General features: G+C 44.4%; 1 protein-coding gene across 3 annotated transcripts in view; it reads left to right on the forward strand.

Moving 5' to 3' along the window:
* PHACTR2 (phosphatase and actin regulator 2) overlaps nucleotides 1-21,270 on the forward strand; it is a 134,060-nt gene that overhangs the window by 34,548 nt on the left and 78,242 nt on the right. For 2 of the 3 annotated variants that reach the window (XM_035538778.2, XM_035538780.2), the window contains exon 1: nucleotides 20,876-21,006. The exons of the other annotated variant lie outside the window; for it this stretch is intronic. In XM_035538778.2, the coding sequence (XP_035394671.1) occupies nucleotides 20,964-21,006 (43 nt within the window). In that variant the 5' untranslated portion in view covers nucleotides 20,876-20,963. Of the gene's footprint in view, nucleotides 1-20,875; nucleotides 21,007-21,270 lie in introns of those variants that run through there. 3 annotated transcript variants of the gene reach the window in all.

A 21,270-nucleotide genomic window follows, 5' to 3' on the forward strand; every position in this document is an offset into this window, starting at 1 on the left:
GGTGGGATAAGGTTTAATTGCTCTTGGCATTTTAAAAAGAGATGCAAATGACAAAGACATTAAACTGACAAATTATGACAGCTCACATAACACTTTTTTCAATGGATTTTTTCCATGCATTTTTAATGCCCAGAATAGTCAGCCGTAATACTACCATATTTACAATAAATCATTATTCTAATGGAGACATTTTGCTTTGTCAGGCAATACACAATCAGCAGTTTTCAACTGAGAATCTGAAAACTGTTTAATTCCGTGCCACAAACTTATAAATGCCAGACAACTTAAAATTGGGGCCAACGTGCTGCCCTTAAATTGGGATATTAAGAAATAATTAGAGCACAGTAAGGGCAGGTTGCCAAATGTAACTTTTAGATTCCCTAGTTCGTGTCACTTAGCACAGTGATTGTAATGTGTTATACGTCTTCTGGAAGGCATATGCATGCATTTCCTACAGGGCAGCTTAAGGTTTTGAGGGGTGCCTGCAAGAGGTCGAAGTGGCTGCTTGCTTCAACGTGCGTGGCTTCAGGAGACGTAAAGCATCACAGAATTTAGGAACAAGGATGGGTTGGGGCTTAAGGTGGGAATGGGAGCCAGTAGCAGTCTCCACTTTGCCTACTTTTCCTACAAAGCTCAGCAATATTTTTTTTCCTTCAGCACTCCATGTGGACTGTGTCAGGGCAAGTTTAGACAGCCTAGACAGTGGGAAAAGTGCTTTCTTACCTACAAGTAGGAGGCTCTGAGGCTGTTGTGAAGTCTTGAGCAAGATTCTGGGATCCATCAAGGTGAGCGATTTCCTCTGCAATGTCAGGAACATCTGAGGGTGACAAATATTATTTTGTTGTCCTCCATTTCAAAATAATGCAACATCTATTAATGGTCATTGTTTTAGTGCTGGGTATTGAACCTTTAACACACATATCACAGGAGTTGAAGTATTTGTATGCAGAGCTCTGGATTTTCAGTTAAATTTCTGTCACCTGGGCAGCCTCTCAAATTCCGTAGGTGCTGTGGGTACTCTTTCATACGGTGTTCAGGAAACTCGCCTGCAAAGTAAGTTGGGCACGTATGATATTGGCAAAGTAGCCAGATTGCTCAGCATAATGTAGAGTGTTCTTTCAGGAGAAAGAATAGCCAGCGTCCTTTCCACCTTCCCACCCCAAAATGTTCCCAGGGAGGGATAAGAGAGGGTGGTGGGACCCCTTCCCCTCTCCGGTGGCTGCCTGCATCGCTCTTTCTTCTGCACCGTGTGTGAACAACCTAATGATATGCCACTGGCGTGAGGGGGCAGATCGCGCGGCCGCTGTTTAAAAGCACTTTTCTGAGAGTAGTGTTCTGCTGTCGCATTAGCAATGCCGTGCGTGCGTTGGTAAAGGCTGCTTCTCTCTGCAGCCCTCTTACCCGTTGTGATGCTGTTGTCTACATGACGCAATGCCTGGCTAATTCAGTGCCATGAAAAGCTCGACTGATGTAAAGGTTGACCTGAGATAAGCTCCCTCACCGCTGCTTGCAGTCACAGCTGGATTTTGTTGCTTTTTTTGTTTGTTTGTTTAAATTAAAAAAAACCCTGAGGGCAAATCTAGCTTTTCTCATCCGTTAGTGCTGATGGCTCTCACATGCTGAAGTTTGTGCACCTCTTCTGGATGTCAACAGACTGAGCAGTAATTTCAGAGGACCACCTCCGGGTGAGCACCAGGTGAAGGCAGAAGTTAGCATCCTTCCCGCGACCAGCACTGAACCATGGTTTTGTGGCATTTCTGCCTCTTGTGCATGATCTCGGCTTCCTTTGCTTTGCCTTGAAGCTTTTTCACAGGTCAATAAATGGCACCTCAGGTAGTACCTCAGACTGCCGATGGAGAAGAGGGTTGTCACTGTCATGAAAGACAGCTGATGTGTGTTTGCCTGAAAAATCAACAAAAATAAACTTAGCAGCAGAGTGTGGATGGAGCTGTGTGACCTCAGTCTCGCTCTTTCTCCTCTTGACTTTTGCACCTTTGCCTTTTTATGGCTTAGGAAACACCTAAAGGCCTGGTAGGATGCAAAGTGTCTGTTGCCTGCTACTGTGATGGACTTGTCCTGATAAGTCCCTTGGTGCCCTCCACTCCCATTTCCACACTGCTCTGCATGCTCTGTGCAAACCTGCACAACTTGGGGGGCTTCTTGTTTGTTTGTTTTTCTTCTTCTGCCACCCTTCACAGTCGCGTTGTATTATAGGCAGAACGAAAAACAGAAAAAAGTGTTTCGAAAATATTAGTAGCTTGGCAGCTGAAGCTTCCCGAGGCTTTGCAGAGGGATTTGGAGTACTTATTTTCTGTACTTTCACGAGTTGTGCTATTCACTGTGCAGTAAAGCTCCAGCTCCGCAGCTGATGCCATGGAAGTAGGTTGCTGTGCTCAGATCTGGCATTTGCCTGTGCATCATCTTCCAGGTTCAGCTTTAGCACTGGCAAGACCACACCTGCACTGGGGGCTTAGGCTGCTTCCCCTGTGGGTGCCACATTGCTGTCTCACGCTATTGGGAAGGGGAGAAGGTGAAATCTTAGCAACAGTTTGGTTTCTAGAAACACAAACAAATTTGGGAAGAGAAAACTTACCTGTATCAAACTGGGCTTCTTTTCAGCTGAGAGAGATATCAGAGAAAGTTTTCATGTGCCCTATGATTTCCCTCCTTGTCAACTCCCTGATCACATTGGCTAGGCACGAACGCACAGAAACTGGATGTTCTTCATGACTGGTACGAGATCACTTCCCACAGCTGAGAAGTGGTCCCTCAGCTATTTTGGATTTTGCCGTGTCAAAGATGACTAGTCCATCTTACCATCTTAAAAAAGCATATCAGCTCCTCCACTTTGCTCCCGATTCTTCTCTCCCGTTTTAGTGAATGTTACATGAAATCACATTCTGTTGCTTGTTCATTTATAGAACAAGCTATCTCTTTGCCATATTTGTGCACAGCTGCATCGCCTGCTTTGTGTGGTTCAGGAGGCATTGCAAATGCATGGGAGCAAAAATGCTTCCTGAGCAAAACAAGGCACCCTGCAGCACACGAACACTGACCTGTGGAGGTGATGCTCAGCCACCGCATGGAGCCTGTGGAAAGCTGGACTGCTGAGGGCCACTGCTGGAGGGGGAGTGCTGGGCTGGATGGACCTTTCCTCTATGTGTAGGAGGAACATGAGCAGAGCAGAGAGATGGAGAGGTCCCAGACTGCTGCAAGATGTGTTAGTATATCATAGTGGATGGGGGATTGTTACCAAAGAGCGCTTTTGTCTCCCTTGTGAGAGAGCTGCATGCTTTTAAAGAAGTGATTATTAATCTGTTATAACAATTTTTAAAAGCAGTAAGTGAGATACACTAGTAATCATTAGCTGGTGAGTCTGACGTCCACCCTGAGCAAAAATATGGAACAGATGATACAGAGACTGAGCCAGAATGAATGAAGGGACTGAATATAAATAATTCCAATTAACATGGGCTTGAGGAAAAACAGGTTTGGGGGAATTATTTCATACATCTAACTTGCTTCATTGGAAGATGCTTGGCTTGGTTCTGCTGTGTAGACCCTAGATATTATCCAATTAATATGTTATGTATCAAATGAGTTATCCAGTGCCTAAATACTGGGTTTCAAAATACAAATGTAATTTGGGAATTTGTTGTCACCCATCTGGTGTGATTCAGGAGGTATCCAGCAAGAGCTGGTTCTCTGCTCCATGCTGTATGGTGCTACTAGAAGTGGCTAGCAAGAAAATATAAAACTATTTTCAGGTGAGAAACCGATGCATTCAATATGGACAGACTCTATAGGCTCTATAGTCTCTAAAGGCTCTATAATCGGGGGGGGGGGGAATTAATTAGGTCATAGTTACAGATTGGGAGTCTCAGCATTGAGAAGCAGTGATTCTGAAAGATACTTGCATAGAAGCACAATGCTGGAAGCACATGGTCAGCCAACAAGCTGTGTCCCAGAGAGCTAATGCACTCTTTAAATGTAGTTGCAACACTGAAAGATAGTGTCTTACCCTGGTCTGAGCACTGGAGTGACGGCTCCTGGGATGTTCGATAACTTCTGGTGTCCCCCATCTTGCCTGGAACATGAAAACCTAGGGAGTATTCAGGTAAGCTTTGTAACTCAGCAACTGGAGTCACTGTGAAGGACTGACCAAAGCAAAATTTCTGATATTCTGAACCTTCTTTGCATCTTACCCTAAAATACCTTTGCACTTCTGTAAGTGTAATCCTGCAAAGAAAACTGTCTCAATAATGTTTCTTACTAGAAAACATTAGTTTGGACCTTTTCATTCACATCTGTGACTAAACATCACCAAGATCTATCTGTAGAAGTACCTTGAGAACTGTACAGATTAGAAAAAGGAAGGTAACTACTGAATACCATCAGGGGAAAAACAGTATTTCAGAAGTTACAGCTGACAGACTGCTAAATAGGCTGAAAGTCAGGGGTCCCAGGTGCTAGAAAGCCTCCAGCAGGATGCTTCCTAATGAAAGCTCACGATTCCTCCTCTCAGTTTAATAAAGCTCCTGTTTACAGGGGAGCTAGCTGTATCTGCCTTTATTGCCAGCTGTTGGACACTGCAGCATGGTAACACGGAGACATACAAGTCTTGGCTACCTCTCAGCATGAGAAAGGCTTCTTGAAATCCTGCCCACTGTAGTGTTTTTCAGTGTGTGTGCAGTAGTTAAACGAAAGATGCTCAGTTCTTTCTCATCATCGTGGAGTCAGCACTGGCCAGGGTTCACATGTAACACATTAACTCGTGGTACTTTTATGCGGTAAGTACTAACAAGTGGGGCTGGTGGGAGAGGCCAGAACCAATTAGATTGATCATCTTCACTTGCTCCAATGGAGGGCGGATTTTGGTGCTGTTGCAGTGTCTGAAATCAGGCATCATCCCCATTTCTCAGTGTTGCTGTCAGCCTGGTGATGCGGTTGGAACTCGGACAGGGCTGCAGTGAGGCCTGGGATAAAAAAAAAAAAAATCACTTTGCTGTTTTGTCTGGTAGGATGGGCTTGCTGACTAAATCTGGCTGCTTAAAAGGCAAATTACTGGTGCTGCTGTTCAGGCTGCAAGGAACCACTTCCTGGCTATATTGCTGTTATTTTATGTAGATGGCATGTTTCTCTCCTCTGATCTGGTGAGAGTTTACTTACATTTTATTTTTCATGTGAAGATTGTCAGCAGGAACTTTAATGCCCTGTCATCCTTCAGGTTTACGATGTCTTTCTCTGGGCGGCACCTAAGGATCCTAAGCCAGGGGCAGCCCTGCGGGAGAGGCCCCTTGGGGCACAGAGCTGGAGGCAGCCCAGCAGGTTGTGGTGAGGGTCAGCGTGCACCAGGGTCTGCAAACTCCACAGTGTCTGAAATAAGGAGCAGTTTGTTAGGCCTCAGGTAACACAGTGTGCGATAACGCAGACTCCTGAGTAGGGCACTGAAAACACTGAAGCATTTTTTGGAAGGAGTACTAGAAAAAAGATCTCTGCCTGAAGCATCACCAGTGTTTCCCCCTAATCCCAGCTGGGAGGACAGAAGTCCCTGAGTACTTGTATGCACCAGCACACAGGTCTGCTTGGCTTGGCCATCAGGAGGAAGGAGAAGCAGGAATTAATCTCTTCAGGCAGAAAAAGGAATTGAATCGAGGCTGCCAGAACTGTTCTGTGCCCTGCCCAAGCTACTGTGTGGGTAGACAGGAAGGGTGCCCCCGTCCGAATGCCGGCCGTGTGTGAGATTTGGCCTGGGGGGAGAGCCCTGAGAGTGGTGAGGAGGTGTGTGGAGCACCTCTGCTTACAGATGGGGTTCGTGACCAAATAGCAGGGCACCTTGCTCCCCAGCACCGTGTTGTCCAGGCTCCTCTCTTGGGAATGGAGCCACCCTATGAGGGAGGATAAGCTTCACTGTCCACAGGCTTTTCCCCCAGGCATGCATTCCTTTGGCAGCCCCGTATCACTTGAAAGCAGGCAGGCTCCTCAAGAAGCACCAGGCTGCTCTCCAGGACTGCGTTAAAGGGACTGGGCAACACTTATCCAGCGGTGTGAGTGCTGACAGGGCACTGCTGTGAGGAAGGCAGCCATGTTGGGACCCGTGTGGACGTTTCGGTACCAAGGAGGAAAGCTTTCAATGGTGCTCGTGTGGTTCAGCAGCAGTGAAGGGGAGGGCTGGGTACTGTGGAGCTGCGTGTTTGTGGGTCTAACCACAGTTCTGTGAAAGGGAATAATTTATCAAGCGGATATCCTGCTACCCCCTAGATTATGCCTGTAGCAGGCCTATTTGCTGGGTTCTGTGAGGTACTCAAACATTGCAATGATGGGGAGCCTGAGACTTGCCTTACCACACAGTTGGTGAGCTCCCATATCTCACACCATGTCAGCTACACAGTGCTTTCAGGAGGAGCATGCCCCTATACCTTGCTCTCTTTCAGCCTGCAACAAGTGGCGTAAAACACTGAACACAATGGAAATACCCTCAGAGTTACTACACACAACATGTGCTTTCTTCATTGTGAAGGGCAGAGGAGTCAAGAAGCCAGGTCTGAGCGTAGGCTGTTGTTCTAACCTTTTGCTCACATTGAGGAACAATGACCTATTGTTATGTTGTTTCCTGCAGATTATACTAAGAACCAGCAAGCAGTGAGGCATGAAAAGTGCTTGGGTTTCTTAGATTGAACTCTAACATAAGAAAGTGTGTCAGCTTTTTAAAGGCCAATCAAAAATGCACAAGAAGGCAAATTGTATAAAATAGAATACAAGGAATTTTGCTGTAACTCTCAAAACTTGAAAACTTCCTGGAAGAAATGGATTTTATACCTTAGGGCCCATGACACTTCTGTTCTTTTCAACTATTTTACAATTTGGCAATTATATATAATATACAATACACATAAATTATATATATAATGTATATAATATATAGATAAATTATAATATACAGTATACATAAATTTCTCCTCTAAAAGTGTAGTCTAATGTTGGTAGTCAAGCTTTCATAAAGGCTTGATTATAATTAAAGCAGGATAGGATATTTTTTTTGTACGTGCAGCATCTATGCAGCGTGCAGTAGGGTATGTGCATTTTCTCTACAGCACGTTTTAGGAACACAGTTGTTAAAAAATCTAAGAATTACGGTCACAGGACACCAGAGTTTGCCTTTCAAGGTGGGGAAGAGTTAGCAGAATGCATCTGGTCGTGAGAAGATGCTCCGTGCTGTGGGATCCCCTTGTCTGTCTTTGGCTGGCAGCAGCAGCAGCTGAAGGTGTTGGGGAGGGAAGGTGTGAGCTCTTATGGGGGTGTTACTTTGCTGGGCAGCTGAACTGCACCACAACCGCTCTCTCGCTCCCCCTCCTCAGAAGAGGAGGGGAAGAAGAAAAGGAAAGAAACAACTCATGGTTTGAGATAAGGATAATTTAATTAAAGGAAAAATAACTACTAAGGGAAAATTATTATTAAATAATTTAACTAAAGGGAAAAGGAAAAAGGGATTACTCTCTACTTCCCACCAACAAGCGATGCTTGACCACGTCCTTGAAGCAGGGCCTTAATGCACGTAGCTGTTGTTCGGAAGGACAGATGTTTTCACAACGAGAGCCTACCGCTCCCGTCTCCATCCTTTTTCCACCTTTTATTGCTGAGTGTGACAACATGTGGTGTGGAATATCCCTTTGGTTGGTTTAGGTCAGCTGCCCTGGTGATGTCCCCTCCCTATCACTTGCCCACCCCCAGCCTGCTGGCTCTGGGCTGCTGCAGGAGATGTTAACTCCATCCCAGCCAGACCCAGCACAGCTCTGTGCGCTTACTCAAGTGTTACAATTATTTGTGCACCAGCAAGTCTGTAATATATTAGGTATAAAACTGATTGTCACTGAAATAAACTTTAGTGACTTCAGTGATATGGCACCAAAGATGCACTGAGTGATGTTCAGCTTACATTTGGGCAATTCAGTAACAAGCTATTAGCAGCAGACTAATGATGTCTGCATGTAAATGTTCTGTCTGCAGAGAAGGTCACGCTCCTCATATTCTGGGTTTTCATTTGTCCTTTAGGGCTGGCTTAGCTTTTAGTGAGCTTTAACCTGGGAGGTGCAAAATATCATGGCACTTCAAAGGCTTTGCTGTCAGACAAATGACGTTCAGTGCGAAAATTAACAGGCAGACAAGCCCAAAGTAACTTCATTGAGGGGATGGGTTTTCCTTACTAAAGCAATGTGGTCCTTTAGTTAACCAATGCTACTAAAGAGCTTACACAAATCAAAAATCCCTTGCTTGAATTGTGAATCCAGTTACTTTATATTAGCAAAGTCAATGTGACAGGGACAATTAGTTATAAAACCAACTAATATTTATCACATGATAAGCAAATACCAAATCCGTGCAGGCTGCCTGCACCATAATTTCTTTACCTACTAGTTTAGTAACAGAATCTCTCAACACTCAGATACTTAATTTTCTTTCTGTTAGACTGGTAAACAGGTCAGTATGATACGTTTCCACACTTTTCCAGTGGATCTGAATGGCACCAGATCTCTCTGTTGGAACTCCTATTCATACCTATAAAAATGGTTTAGGATTAACAGGATGCTGTAACACCAAATCTGGGCACACAGAAAATTTTCAGCAGTGCTGGCTAGAAATTTCTGCCTTTTCACCTGCATTAACATTCAACTGACTCGCATTAGTTTAGCATACCTACTCATGGATAAGCATAAGTTTAGACTTATGATGTTTACTATGCAAAGACGTTTACTAAATAAATGTATTTAAAATCATCCAGCCCTTGTCCACAGATGTCTTATCCCATGCTGATTCATGTGGCTTTTGTGGAATTCAGCTGCACAAAACGAAGGTGGCCCTGTTTTGTCGCTCGACTAAAAGGCGCTCTCTCCTAAGAGCTGCTTTGGAAAGGGGCAAGAATTTTCTCTGCACACATTAAAAAAAAAAGTCTCTGTGTTTTCCTCAGATGCCAGTTCTGCACTCTGATTTATTTTCAGCAGTTTGGGCTAATGAGGATGGCAAACACAGTACACGCTTCTCAGTCACGTAAATAAGTTGTAAAACATGCTGAAAGTTTTCGGCACATCTTCAGCAATGGATCATTAGATAGGAGGAATAAACAAAGGGACCATCAACATGACCTCTGCATAATGCACTTAATGACTGCCAGCTACATTCATAAATTTGCAGACAGTGGGTTTTATCACCACATGTAAATCAAGGTCGAGTTTCATACTTGCTGTGGAGATCATGAGAAAATTGGAGCCTCTGACATCTTGCGTTGCATTTTAGGAGTTTGAGTGAATGGGATGTGGGCTTGAGGGTACTTGGGTACATCATATGGTTAGATGAGACTTTATATAGACTTCTACTTGCTATTTTGGTGGAAAATAATTATTTACTGTGGTACACAACAACTGTTTTAAAATAGAAATGATCTTGTTTGTCTTAGTCTTTTTGGTGTTCTTTTTTTTCCCCTTTTCTTAACACTATTCAGACAAATACAATCATTGAGCCAGCATCGCATGCCCCAGTGACAGGAAAGCCCTACACCGTATAGCACTGGCTCAGGGGACTTCACAGAAAACACTGGAGCACAATGCCAAGCTGGATTTTGCCGATCAAACCCCACAACTGAAGGTATCCGTGCTGCAGCCAGTGGGCCCAGTTCAGGTGGCAAGTGACAGGAAGTGAGGAAACGTCTTCAAGTTACACCAGGGGACGTTTACGTTGGATATTAAGTAGAGTTTCTTCATGGAAAGGGTGGTCAAGCACTGGAGCAGGCTGCCCAGGGAAGCAGTGGAGTTCCCGTCCCTCCCCGGGCAGGCTGTGTTCTTGAAAAGGTGTGTTTTCTTCCTTTGGGAATGGGTCTGGTTGCATTAACTTTTTTCAGCACTCAAATACATTTCGGCACAATAAACACTGTAAAATTAAGTCATTTTTCTCCCAGTAAGTAACATACCAGTAAAGATCTCAGTGCTGGCTCTCCCACATCAGTTGATGACATTGTAATTCAGTGAGCCACAGAACTATGGATATATCTGAAGTATGGTTTCTTTTAAATTGATTTTCTTTACAGACAAGTTTTCTTCCTGGGCATTTTTGTGAAAGCTTCTGTCAACCCTATTTAATTGAATTTGAGCTGAAAACAATAATAGTACATTTACATTAGCTCTAAAAGTCTCTGCATTTTTTCCCCTGCAGCCCATCTGGCTTTAATGCCTCTAAATTTTGATTTAATGAAATTTGTTCATTTTAACTAACTTAATGTGCTGCATTAACGATCTGCTGTATTAAGCAGGTAGTTTAAAAAAAAAAAAGTGTAATATTGATGTTTAGTCTTGGTAAAAGCACTTTCCACAAGAACAATACAGCATTCCTGCTTCAGTTCGTGTAATTAGTTTCCTTCTGCGTGGGTTTTGTAACTGAATGAACCTGAGCTAAAAATGATCTGGATCAGCACAAAAAAACCAACATGACTGGCATGATTACAGCAGGCCGGTTCCCCTGGCCACCAGCACGCAAACGAATGATGCACGAGTATTTAAAAAGCAAAATCGGCCCCACAGATTTACACTTGATTTAAACTATCAGCACGCAGAGACCAAGTGTGATGTGTATGGGAGTCGTTTCAGGCAAACCTCGCCACGCCTTCTGACTCATTAGAAATAGAAAGCCTGCTCAAGGGAGCTGTTGTCGGGTTACTAGAGCAGCATTCCTCCACACCCATCAAAAAGGGTGCGAAGCCTGAGCCTCTGAAACCCTCCCTATCCACAGTCATTCCCTCAGCAGGGAGGATGTGCTTCCCGGCATCGAGGACGGCTCTAGCAGAGGCTGTTAGGTAAAACCTGTCAACAGCAGAACTGCATCCAGTTAGGAAAATTGTTGAAGATACTGAAAGACGGTGGCTGGTTTTGAAGACCAGGAGATGGGGAGCTTGCACCAGACCTGGCAGAGGAGAACCAGCCTGGATCAGTGCTCTGCAGGCACTCAGCTACCTCTGCGGGCAGGCAGAGAGCATCAAGGCCCCAGCAGAGCCAGCCTGGATGGGTTGTCACTCCCCTCTGAAACCTGCAGAGAATTCCAGTGGCAGGGAGGGATGCTCTGCAAGCACCCCTCCTTAGGGAAGCCTCCCATCGGTATTTGCATCTCACTGCAAGGCAGGAACATTGAGCAAAAGCCACAAATCCACGGATCAAAAGTAAACGAACAAACAAACAGGCTACACAAAAGCGGGAGATGTATTTTACACCCTCATTTAGAACCCTTTTACTCGTTGTGGGTTTTTCTAATGAATCCGCAAGGATGCAGGCCAAGTACCACAGCTGTAATTGTGGTAGGTGCAAACAGGGACTTTTCCTTGATAGCCGTAGGAAAAAACTGCCCAGGGCTGGGCTAAATGCCTTGGAGCAGCTGGAGTAAGCAGGCAGAAAATAGCAGGCAGGCTCTGCCAGCAAGGAAACGGGGCTGAGCACAATACCTTCATTGCTTCTGTAGCCAGCCAGACACCCCGAAGAAGGTGAGGTTGAGACAGAGATTTAGGAATTTTTGTTCTGGACGTCGTCTGGGTGGCCCAGCCTGTGCTGGGGAGCAGATCTGTCCCTTCGTGACATGAGCTGGCAGCACTTTCCCTGCTTTTCCCCACAACGCTCCCGATGAAATGTGGAAATCTGACCTTGAGGATAATAATATATCCCTAGGACCAGAGAGGGGTGCTCAAACACTGCAATAAAACACGCCGTATAAGTGCTGCAGATGGAAAGCGGATATGGGTTCAGTATTTGCCAAGTGGGAATAGTAAGGTCAGGCTTGCAGAAGACCCTTTGGGGAGCATGCTGTGCAGCAAAAAGCCCAGCCCGAGGAAAGGGGAGCACCTCCACTGCTGGCCTGTTAGCTGCTTTGCAGGTACCAATGAATTAAGCGTGCAGCGTCGTGCCGCGCAGAGTAAGCGGACCAGCCACGGGAAGATGTCTGACATACATTTAGAGGTGTATTTAATATCGCAGCGCTTCCGGATTCCACTAACATGCTAGGGATTTTGGCATCGGGTCAATGTTTGCATCAGTACCATGTGTCTCTGGAACAGCAGTGCTTACTTTAGAGCTGGCTATGAAAATAGTTTCCATTATAACCCCTTGTTTTCACATGCTTCTTACTTTTTTTTTTTTTGAAAATCCTCTTTTGAGTAAAAAATTTCCATTCTGTATCTTTGCCAAAAGGTGAAGTTCCCCCCCCCCCTATTTTTCTTAAGCTTAGAGGAAGAATCTTTTGGATGTTTTTGAGTCATGGGAGAGTGGAAAAAAAATGCATTTTCCCAGTAGGGAAAGAAAAAGATGCATATTTTCGTAATAGTAGAAAAAAGGGGGAAATGAAACTGAAGGCTGAAACTTGTATTTTTGGCCTAGAGATTTCTGTAGTTAACTCGCATCATAGGGAATGACTTTGATTTAACAAAGGCAGAGATTATTCTGACTTCTGGCAGTTAATCAGGCCCAGGTCCAGGTTTCAAACATTGCTGGTGTTCAGGATATTATTTAAGGTTGTGTCTTTACAGCTGCCCATTTAAAGGGGAAGAAGCTGGTCCCCTGTGGTCTCCTGCCCTTCGGAGCTAATTATAGTCCAGCAGCACATTGAAATTCATTCCAAAATCTCATTGAATGGAGAGGAACTAGAGGAACGGTTGTGCCAAACACTCTCAGCTTTTCCAAAGATGAGAGTTTTCTCAATTCTCGCTCAAGCCAGAAAGAGCAAGTGGATGCGCATTCAGGGCGTTCACGTGTGGCTGGTTTAAGCAGCTGAGAAACTTCATTTTCTGAATTTGCTAATTTTTTGTTGTTACTGTTGCTGATGATGTCTCTTTTCCCCTTTCATACAGGCTAGGAAGCATCAGTGTAAAAATCTGCCGTGCTATGTATAGTTACATTGAGTCAGTTAATGAGCAGACGAGGAAGGAAAGAGATAGGCATCTAGCAGCCACCATGGTCAGTGGGCCTCTGCTGGGCTGCTTTCTGTTACTGGTTTTCCTGGTGGGAGCTGTAGCTGATGCATTCCTGGTAAATCCCCTTCCACACGTCCCACAAAATATACCAGGGGAGCCCCACCGTTGGACTGATGGTACCGTTGTGACCTTCAGATGTGCATTTTCTGGCTTTTTTTGCAACTTTCAGCTATGCAGCCTGAACATTTCATTAAATGTTTCACTTTCTATCATTTAAAACCTGCTCTAAGTGTACGTATGTTTGGCAGAGACATCCCAAATGATGTGTTTATGTTGCTTCGGTGCCAAAAAGCAGTGATTCATTAAGAAGCCTGGAGACGTGGAGGGAAAGCTGCAGCCAGCAACCACGACACATGCTCTGGAGAACAGAAAGCTGTGTTTTCCTACGGAAAATGGTCGGTGCAGTGGGACGGGTATCATAGCTGACTGAAGGGAAGAGGCACTGCTGGACAGGCTGGATAAGTTCTCCTGGATAATTTGGCTTTGTTGCGGCAGCAACAGCCAGGAGGCTGCCATTAAGCACAGATGGGAGAGGGAAAAAATATCCAAGCGAGCCAGTGAAGCTGGTAGGAGCCTTTCCTTGCAGTGCTGAATTGGGGTGTTCCTGTGCTGGGAGCACTGCTACGGTGAAGAAGAGTTGGAGGAGGAGTGGTGGTGTCCCACAGTAGGAACAGACCTCCAGCTGCTTCATTTTCTCTGCTGGGACTATGCCAGCTTCTATCAGTAGTGGGGCCTGCTCACTCTATTTATTGTAACTACCGATATGAACTCCAAGTGGCTGAAGTCTTTGGAAAGCTGGCAAAACCCCAGCTCTTGAGGAATTCCACAACCCGGTATGGCATTTTTACACCAGCGCTCTCTTCTTCCCCAGTGGCCTGAACTAGGACAGGCGGAAGGCTATTAATAATTTTTAATGCAGTCCTTTTTGCCTTTCATCGTAAATCTGGAACCACAGACAAAACTGATACCCGGTGATAAATACACACTTGATTGGAAAATTTCTGACGGTTGTTTTCTGTTTGGAAAAAGGAAACGCTGCCGTGTGCTATCGTAGCGCTGTCACTGCGCCGCGAAGCTCAGCGCAACAGGCAGCTGCCGGGACTGCACAAAGAGAACACGTAGGAATAGCACAAATATTGATAGTTCTTATTATTGACAACAGTAAAAATGTAGAAGAGTTTTTGAACATTTACGGTTTACAATTTAAACCTGAACTTTAGCATTTCAATAAATATATTGAGGTGCTTCAATTCACTTCAATAAGTAAGACCTAATAGACTTTGGATAATACATCATGGGACATCTCTGTGGGGTTCATCTTTTTTTCAGGAATAGCCGGTATAGGGTTAGGGACAAAGTGGGATCGAGTATGTCCGTTCCCCTTTGTGCTTTAAGCAAAGACAGAAGCTAGCTTTTTTTCCCTGTGTGCACAGCAGAGTGCTTTGCTCCTGTTTAAAGAGTAAAACAAAATCTGAGCCCTGAAGAACACATTTTAATAGTGTATTACCTTCCAGTAAGTTCAAAACAAAACAAAACACAGCACTGTTGGTGTCAGAAGGGTCTAATTAATCATCGTCTGAACTGTTCATTTGATCACCTTTCATAATCTTGCACAATTGGGCTCAGAAATTATCTAAAACCTAGATTACACCACTCCTGCTACTTGTGTCATAAGGCTTCAGGTAGCCAGTAACGCCTAAAACAGTAGATGTGAAAGTAATAATGCCCCAAATACTTGTTGAAATACTCTGGGTCTGTGAGTAATGGAAGGTTCCTGTGTAGGTCAGGTTTGCTGAAGCAAAACAGCAACTGACTTCACGTATTTTCAAGTGGGGGAAAAAAAAAAAAGATTGGCAATGAACACAGAATAGAGAAATGTCATAGAATTTAGAATTTGCTCTTATAGAATGTTAAAGAAGGAAAACACTGTAAAGACATTGTGGGAAGTAACGGGGATGGAGGCAAAGCATGTAGAAGCTATTAGAAGGCGGCGCAGCAGGAGAGCAGGGCAGTTTCCGAAGCTGAGGAGCACGGTGCATGCAGGAGGCGAGCACATTTACTTTCCATGCCTCCAGAAACATCTGTGCCAGGACCACGCTCTTTCTGTTTTCTGCCTTTCAACCACACGCGTTATGTAAATTACTTTAAAAGCTCTGTGCCACGAGAAACTGCAAACTGTTATTAAAATGAACACGGGGATTTTTCAATATACTCGCAACGTTCACTTCTGTAGAAGCCTTCCCTAGAACAACTTGCCGGGCACAAGTAACATAAGTCGAAGGGTACAACAAAAGCTACAAATCAGATGTTACAATCACATGGGTAGATCTATAAGCATTCATCACCGACCATTTAAAATCATATCGATGCAGCAGCTATTGTGAAAGTTCCCTCTAGGTACAGACAGCACCGAGTCAGAGAGCATCGCCAGGGCCACACAGCCGGGGGTGCCTAGCACACGGCCCGGATAATAAATTATTGAACTGCTGTGGCAATGAATTGTTTACGTGATTAACCACCGTCTGAAATTTGCCTACAAAGTGTTTGGTGAATAATTTAGGCTAGCAAACAAGTTTGTAAATGCACAGCCTATTTGCAGATGATTTGTGAGCAGAAAGAAAAACTGCCTGTGCCAAATTGCCACGGATAAGTTTGCCCAGCTGTGCTTGCGATGGCAACAAGCTGGGGAGGACAAATACGAGGAGATACTGAAACAGAGCCGAGATCACCTGAACACTGATAAAAGTCTCAGCCCCTCAGACCTCTCTTAGGTAAGGGCCAGCCTAGTGCGGTCTCCCAGCGCAGCCTTACTGCTGTACAAGCAGATCCCATCCAAGGAATGCCCACTATTTGTTTTAATCAGAATAGTCCTCATTAGCATATTAATTGCATTGGCCTAAGGCTTTGAACCCCTAGCTTCCAAATTTAAAGACTGAACTACAGAGGTTCCTCTCAGCTAGCTGCTCTGCATAGCTCCCTTTCATTCGACTATGCAGAAAGTATGTATGTGGGGTTGTTTTGAGGGGGGAAGGGGAAGCCATAGATTGCTGATGATCTCTCAGACACAATGGCCTCCTTTTAAAAAGAGACTTCAAACTCTTCTTGTGCTGTGTTTGTGTATAGGAAATGGGAGGTGACACTGCGAGAACACAGAATTGCTATTGAATGGCTATTCAATATAAAAAAAGGACACAAACATATTTTAAAATATTTTTTTAAATTTATTTCCAAGTGAGAGAACAATCTAGGGTTTTTTTTATTTTGACAGCACCTGTTTAAGAACTACATCCAGTCGATGTTCTAGTCTTGAGCAAACAGGCTCGTGTGGTGCCCTCTCCAGACTCCTCCTGTTTGTAGCTGCAAGCTCTCTACAAGCAGGTACAAATTCGTTGTCCTTGTTATAAACCTTAGTGTGAACCATGACTAAAAAAAAATATTTATCTTCTTGTTCATGTTTGCTCATATCATAACCTTTGCTTTGTTCGCTTAATTACACAGTTCTGCAGTCTGTAGGATGCAGTGCTGCTCCTCTTCTACCAGCTCTGCACTGTATTTTATTTCATATATTTCGATTAATATTTTCCAATTATATATTTTTGATTAATATTTTTTCCTCTTACTAGGTTGAATACTTTTGCCAGTCTTGCATTCTGAATCCTCTGGTTAAATATGGTATCCTCTCCCTATAGCTTCTGTTATGTTTAGTGCCATAACTTAATCTCAGTGACTGAAGGAAGAGTAATATAAATTCACTTTTTAAAAATGCCTCTTTACCGAATGTGATCCTAAAGAGCTCTAAAGATGGGACAACAGCATCCTACATGTTGTAGGTCATGTATTGCCATCAGTCGTCCCAGTATAATAAGCCCACTGAAATACAGCCTTCTTTGAAGCTTTACTGTTGGGATGGAGTTTGTTCTTTGATGTATGAGAGAGGTTAAAAGCTGTGCATTATTCCACTCTCCCTTGGAAACTATTTTGAAATTTTACATTCTCTCCAGTAAAGAGATCTCATTCTAGCCATTTATACAACATGCAGTATTTGTGTTCTGCAAACGCTTCTGAAGTTCACAAAGAAACTATTCTTCCTCTTTTGGTGGAAGATTTGAGCAAGTGCGGAGTTTAACAGAATTCCCTACAGAACCCAACACAATAACTTGGGACAAGAAGGGAAGAAAGGTGCAGGTAGCACAATGCAATCAGATAACCACAGTTCTGACACCAAAACCTAACTAGAACACTGCATCCACTGACCACGTTTATGAGAATGTTGTGTCAGGGCAGCTGGGCACCACTTACTGGGACCTGTGCCACCTATCAGCTGAACCTCAGCTTCCCCACCTGGCTGGAATATATGTCCATGTTTCAACATCTTCTTGCAGCATTTTCCTCAGTACAAGATTATCCCTGGCTAAAATTAAAGTGGAAATTTTAATCCTGGAAATCTCGCTTTTATGTTTTGGGACATTTTAGCTTTGCTTGTAATTCTGGACTTCAGGAAACTTCAGTTCTTCAAAGACTGTAACAACTACAAACGACTGGGTAGTCCATTTGCATCTCATCTCATTATTTTTTTAAAGATGAAGTGGAAAAAACATCTAAAAAAAAAGTGCATTCATACAAATGTATTAATTGCAATCTCAAATCTCTGCTAGAATCAATTGTTATCAAACATTATCATATTCTTAAACTTTTAACTGTCCTGAAAGCCAGCTACATGGCAATAAATTTACTACACAGATTAAAATATCTCTATCATACTGTAGATTGAAAGTCTCTAGACAACTGAATACTAAATGTATGTATTTTATGTGGATGCTCATAGGGGAATGTCAGTAGGATGCTAGAATCTCTTCTATGTGGAGCCAATTGCATAAATATAGCTCTACATATGAGAAATGTAATATATAATTGACTGTCCAGTTTCTCTCATAGTTGATACTGGTAGATGTCTTCTCATACACTGCTGAAGATTCAGAGTACCCTCTTGTTAGTGAGTCATAAGGTGAATTCTTCAATCTAACACCTTAAAAAGCAAGATTTAAGCAGAAAAGTGATGTTTTTTCCACCAATTTAAGACCGCTAATGACTGTGACTGGAGTAGCCCAACAAATATATGTTACTTTTTTTGCATCTCTATGTAGGAGATAAAGCAGAAAGAGACATAAATGTTCTATAGATCAGTGCTATTTTAAATATTTTATTTTTTATGAATATTTCATATTTAACTAGTATTCCCTGTTTGGAAACAAGAGGGAGTGTTTGCTATTGCCCACTTTGCAAAGGCTGAATAAAGGATCTATAAATCTCCTTAATAAGACCTTTAAATGTGCTAATGCAAGCAGATTATTTCTTGTTGAATGTTTGCTCTTTTGGTACATTTTATAATCAGAAGCTTCATTTTGTTATTCTATATGATATGCCTACAGTCTGTTAGTATTATAAATTAATATTTATCTTCCCTAAACTAGAACTGAACTCCCTGACTTTGTAGAGTAGTAGTCCTACCAGAGTAGTTCTGCAACATACCGCTAACCACCACTGAGGTATGGTGGTGACAGGACTCTTGCAATGAGATGGCTGCAAAGAAATGATATAAAAGAAAATCACAACCATCAATTAATTTTTTTTGGGGAAAAAAAAAAAGTATTGGCAATTAATACACCTGGACTGGAGGATGTGATAGCTATACCCATTTAATGTGCTTACGAATAGACTTTGAGGAGTTTATTACCTTCACGGGAATCATTGCAGACAGATGATCTATACATTTGCATTGTAAACGGGGTAGGGGAACACAAATTCCTTTGATAAAATTAATGAGATCCACCAGAGGCAGACAGGAGCACTTTTATGTTCCTGTTTACAAGTAACTCCAAAGGGAGAATTCAACTTTCTCAAAACAAACCCTTTTAAAGTCATTTTTCAAGGTAATAAATGTGGGGAATTGTTGGGAAAAAAAAATCGTCTTCTGAGAAAGACGTGCTAGGATTCAGTTGTTTAAGAAGCTTCAGGAAGCATCTCTTTGCGTGGAAGGAGGGATCATCAGAGCATCTCCTCTAGTCTCCTTCTTAACTCCTGCTGCATAGCTCAGTCTGGTGTCTCTGTACGTGTCCCCATCACTTTTCTACAACACAGTGCTCTGCAGGGGGCTCCTGGATTGCCAGGAGTGCTATAATACTTGCTCTTCTCGCACTTGTATATTGAAATGCAGTACCTGTGTCAGTCTTTCCTGTGCACATCCACACCAAGCCTTTTGCTGGAGAGCACTTGTTGCACTTTGCATCTCATCTTGTGGACTTTGAGTTGTCTCCCAGCTTTCAAAGTTTTTCTAAAGCTGCAGACAGCAGCACTAGACACCATATAGTGTTTTTCATCTGATAAGAAGCACAATGATGTAACTGTATCTCTACTTACCATTTTCCTATTTGCACATCCAAATGAGAATATTACCTTTCCTTTGCATCAGCAGCAGCTCACATGCATGAGCTTTCTCAGATACAGCTCCTGCAGGCTGCATTGCTCAATCCTTTGTGCCTGACTTCGTTCTTCTGACCCTATTCAAACTTACTTGAACGACCTGAGTTTATTAAATAATCCAGATAAGTCTTTGACTGCCTTGTCCTCGTTATCACTCTGGTAATATTTACTCCACCTAAAATTGCTACCAGGAGTGATTTATTTAGCCTTTCAGAGCTGTTTGAAATAATTCCTCTCTAGATGGCCGATGAAAGCACCAAGAGCCTCCCTACAGCTCCCCAACAGAAGCACCCTCGTTAAATGTTAGTGCCCCGCAAGCAATTGGTCTTCTTTTCATTTATCTAGTTCTTCATCTGTTTGTGCTTTAGCAATTTTGTGTTGTCCTCACTTTTTCCTCTCGTACTAAATCAAATAACTGATGGAAGTCTATTACACTCAAGCCAGTACCTTTGGGAACTGGAAGTGTTAATCGCATCGAACAAGGGAATAGGTTTGTTTACTAAGACTAGTTTTCTATAAAAAAACATGAAGATTGGTGTTAGTTGTATTCTTGTCTATTTGTCATGTCTTAGTTGACTACAAGACTCTTCCGCCCATGACTGATGTCAGGCTAAGCGGCTGCTGCTGTTACCTTATTTGCTTTCTGAGCACGGGCCTCACAGTTCTGCATCTCCCGAAACACCATCGCAGTACCAACACCGTGATGTTGGAAGGCCAGAAATCTCCTCAGCCACCCTCTCTAGGACTCCCATGCCACTCAAAACCATGCTAACTTCACCCTGTGTCTCACTAACAGATGTTCCCTGGCGTGTTCTTCACAAGAGCCTTCTGTGTCCTCGTGTGATGCATCTTCCTGCCCGTTCCTAGGTACTGAGCAGCAATAGCCACTAGGCACTTGAGATGTTTGGTTTTTTTGTGTGTTTTTCTTTTTTTTTTTCCTCCATCGGCTAACAGTTACCTGTTTGTTCTAGGATTAAGCCCGCAGCAGGGCTTGGATTACGCATTAAAAGAAAAACAATAACGAAAACTAGAAACTTTGTTCCCTTTGCCCTGCCTGGTGCTAGGCAGGATGCCTCCGTTTGCCCCAAGCCTTCCCCCTTGGCTGATCCCCCTGGCCGCGTCCCTTCTTCCACTTCTCACAGCAGAGGGCCGGCTGCCGGGGGCTGCCGTCCCGGCCCACCACCCGTCACGGCCTCGGGGAGGGCCCCGAGCGGGGCCGAGGCGGTGCCGGGGGCGGGGGCCGCGGTGGGCGCGGCGCCGGGGCCTCCGTCCCGCTCGGAGCCGTGCCCCGGCAGCATGAGGGGCGGCTGCCGGGACACCGCCGCCGCCGCCGCTGCTCCGGGAGCAGCCGCCCCCCGCCAGCCGGCGGGCGGCGCGGCCCCGGCCCCGGCCCCGGCCCCGGCCCCAACCCCCCGGGAGCAGCCGCGGCGGAGGAGGCTGCGCCCCCGGCGGGCGGCGTGACGGCGGGGCGCCTCCCGGCCGAGCCATGGGGCAGACCTCGGTCTCCACGCTGCCCGAGCCGCACGGCGGTGAGTACCGGAGCTCCCCGAGCCCCCCGTGCCCGGCCCGGCCCCGGGCTCCTCCTTCCCTGCCCCCCGGGTAACTAATAGGAGGGAGGAGAAGGGGGCAAAACGGGGAAAAAAAAAAAAAAAAAAGCTGGGGAAGGAAAGGGCTGCTGGCACCTCGCCCGGCAGCGCGGCTGGTAACCCGCCCATCTGGCTGCGCTTGGCTCCGGGACGGTTCGCTGTGTGAGCGGTATTTATTGGGAATAAATAAAGAGCATGTGAGGGGAA

This window comes from Cygnus atratus, chromosome 3 (assembly GCF_013377495.2).
Source record: "Cygnus atratus isolate AKBS03 ecotype Queensland, Australia chromosome 3, CAtr_DNAZoo_HiC_assembly, whole genome shotgun sequence".
Taxonomy (NCBI): Eukaryota; Metazoa; Chordata; class Aves; order Anseriformes; family Anatidae; genus Cygnus; species Cygnus atratus.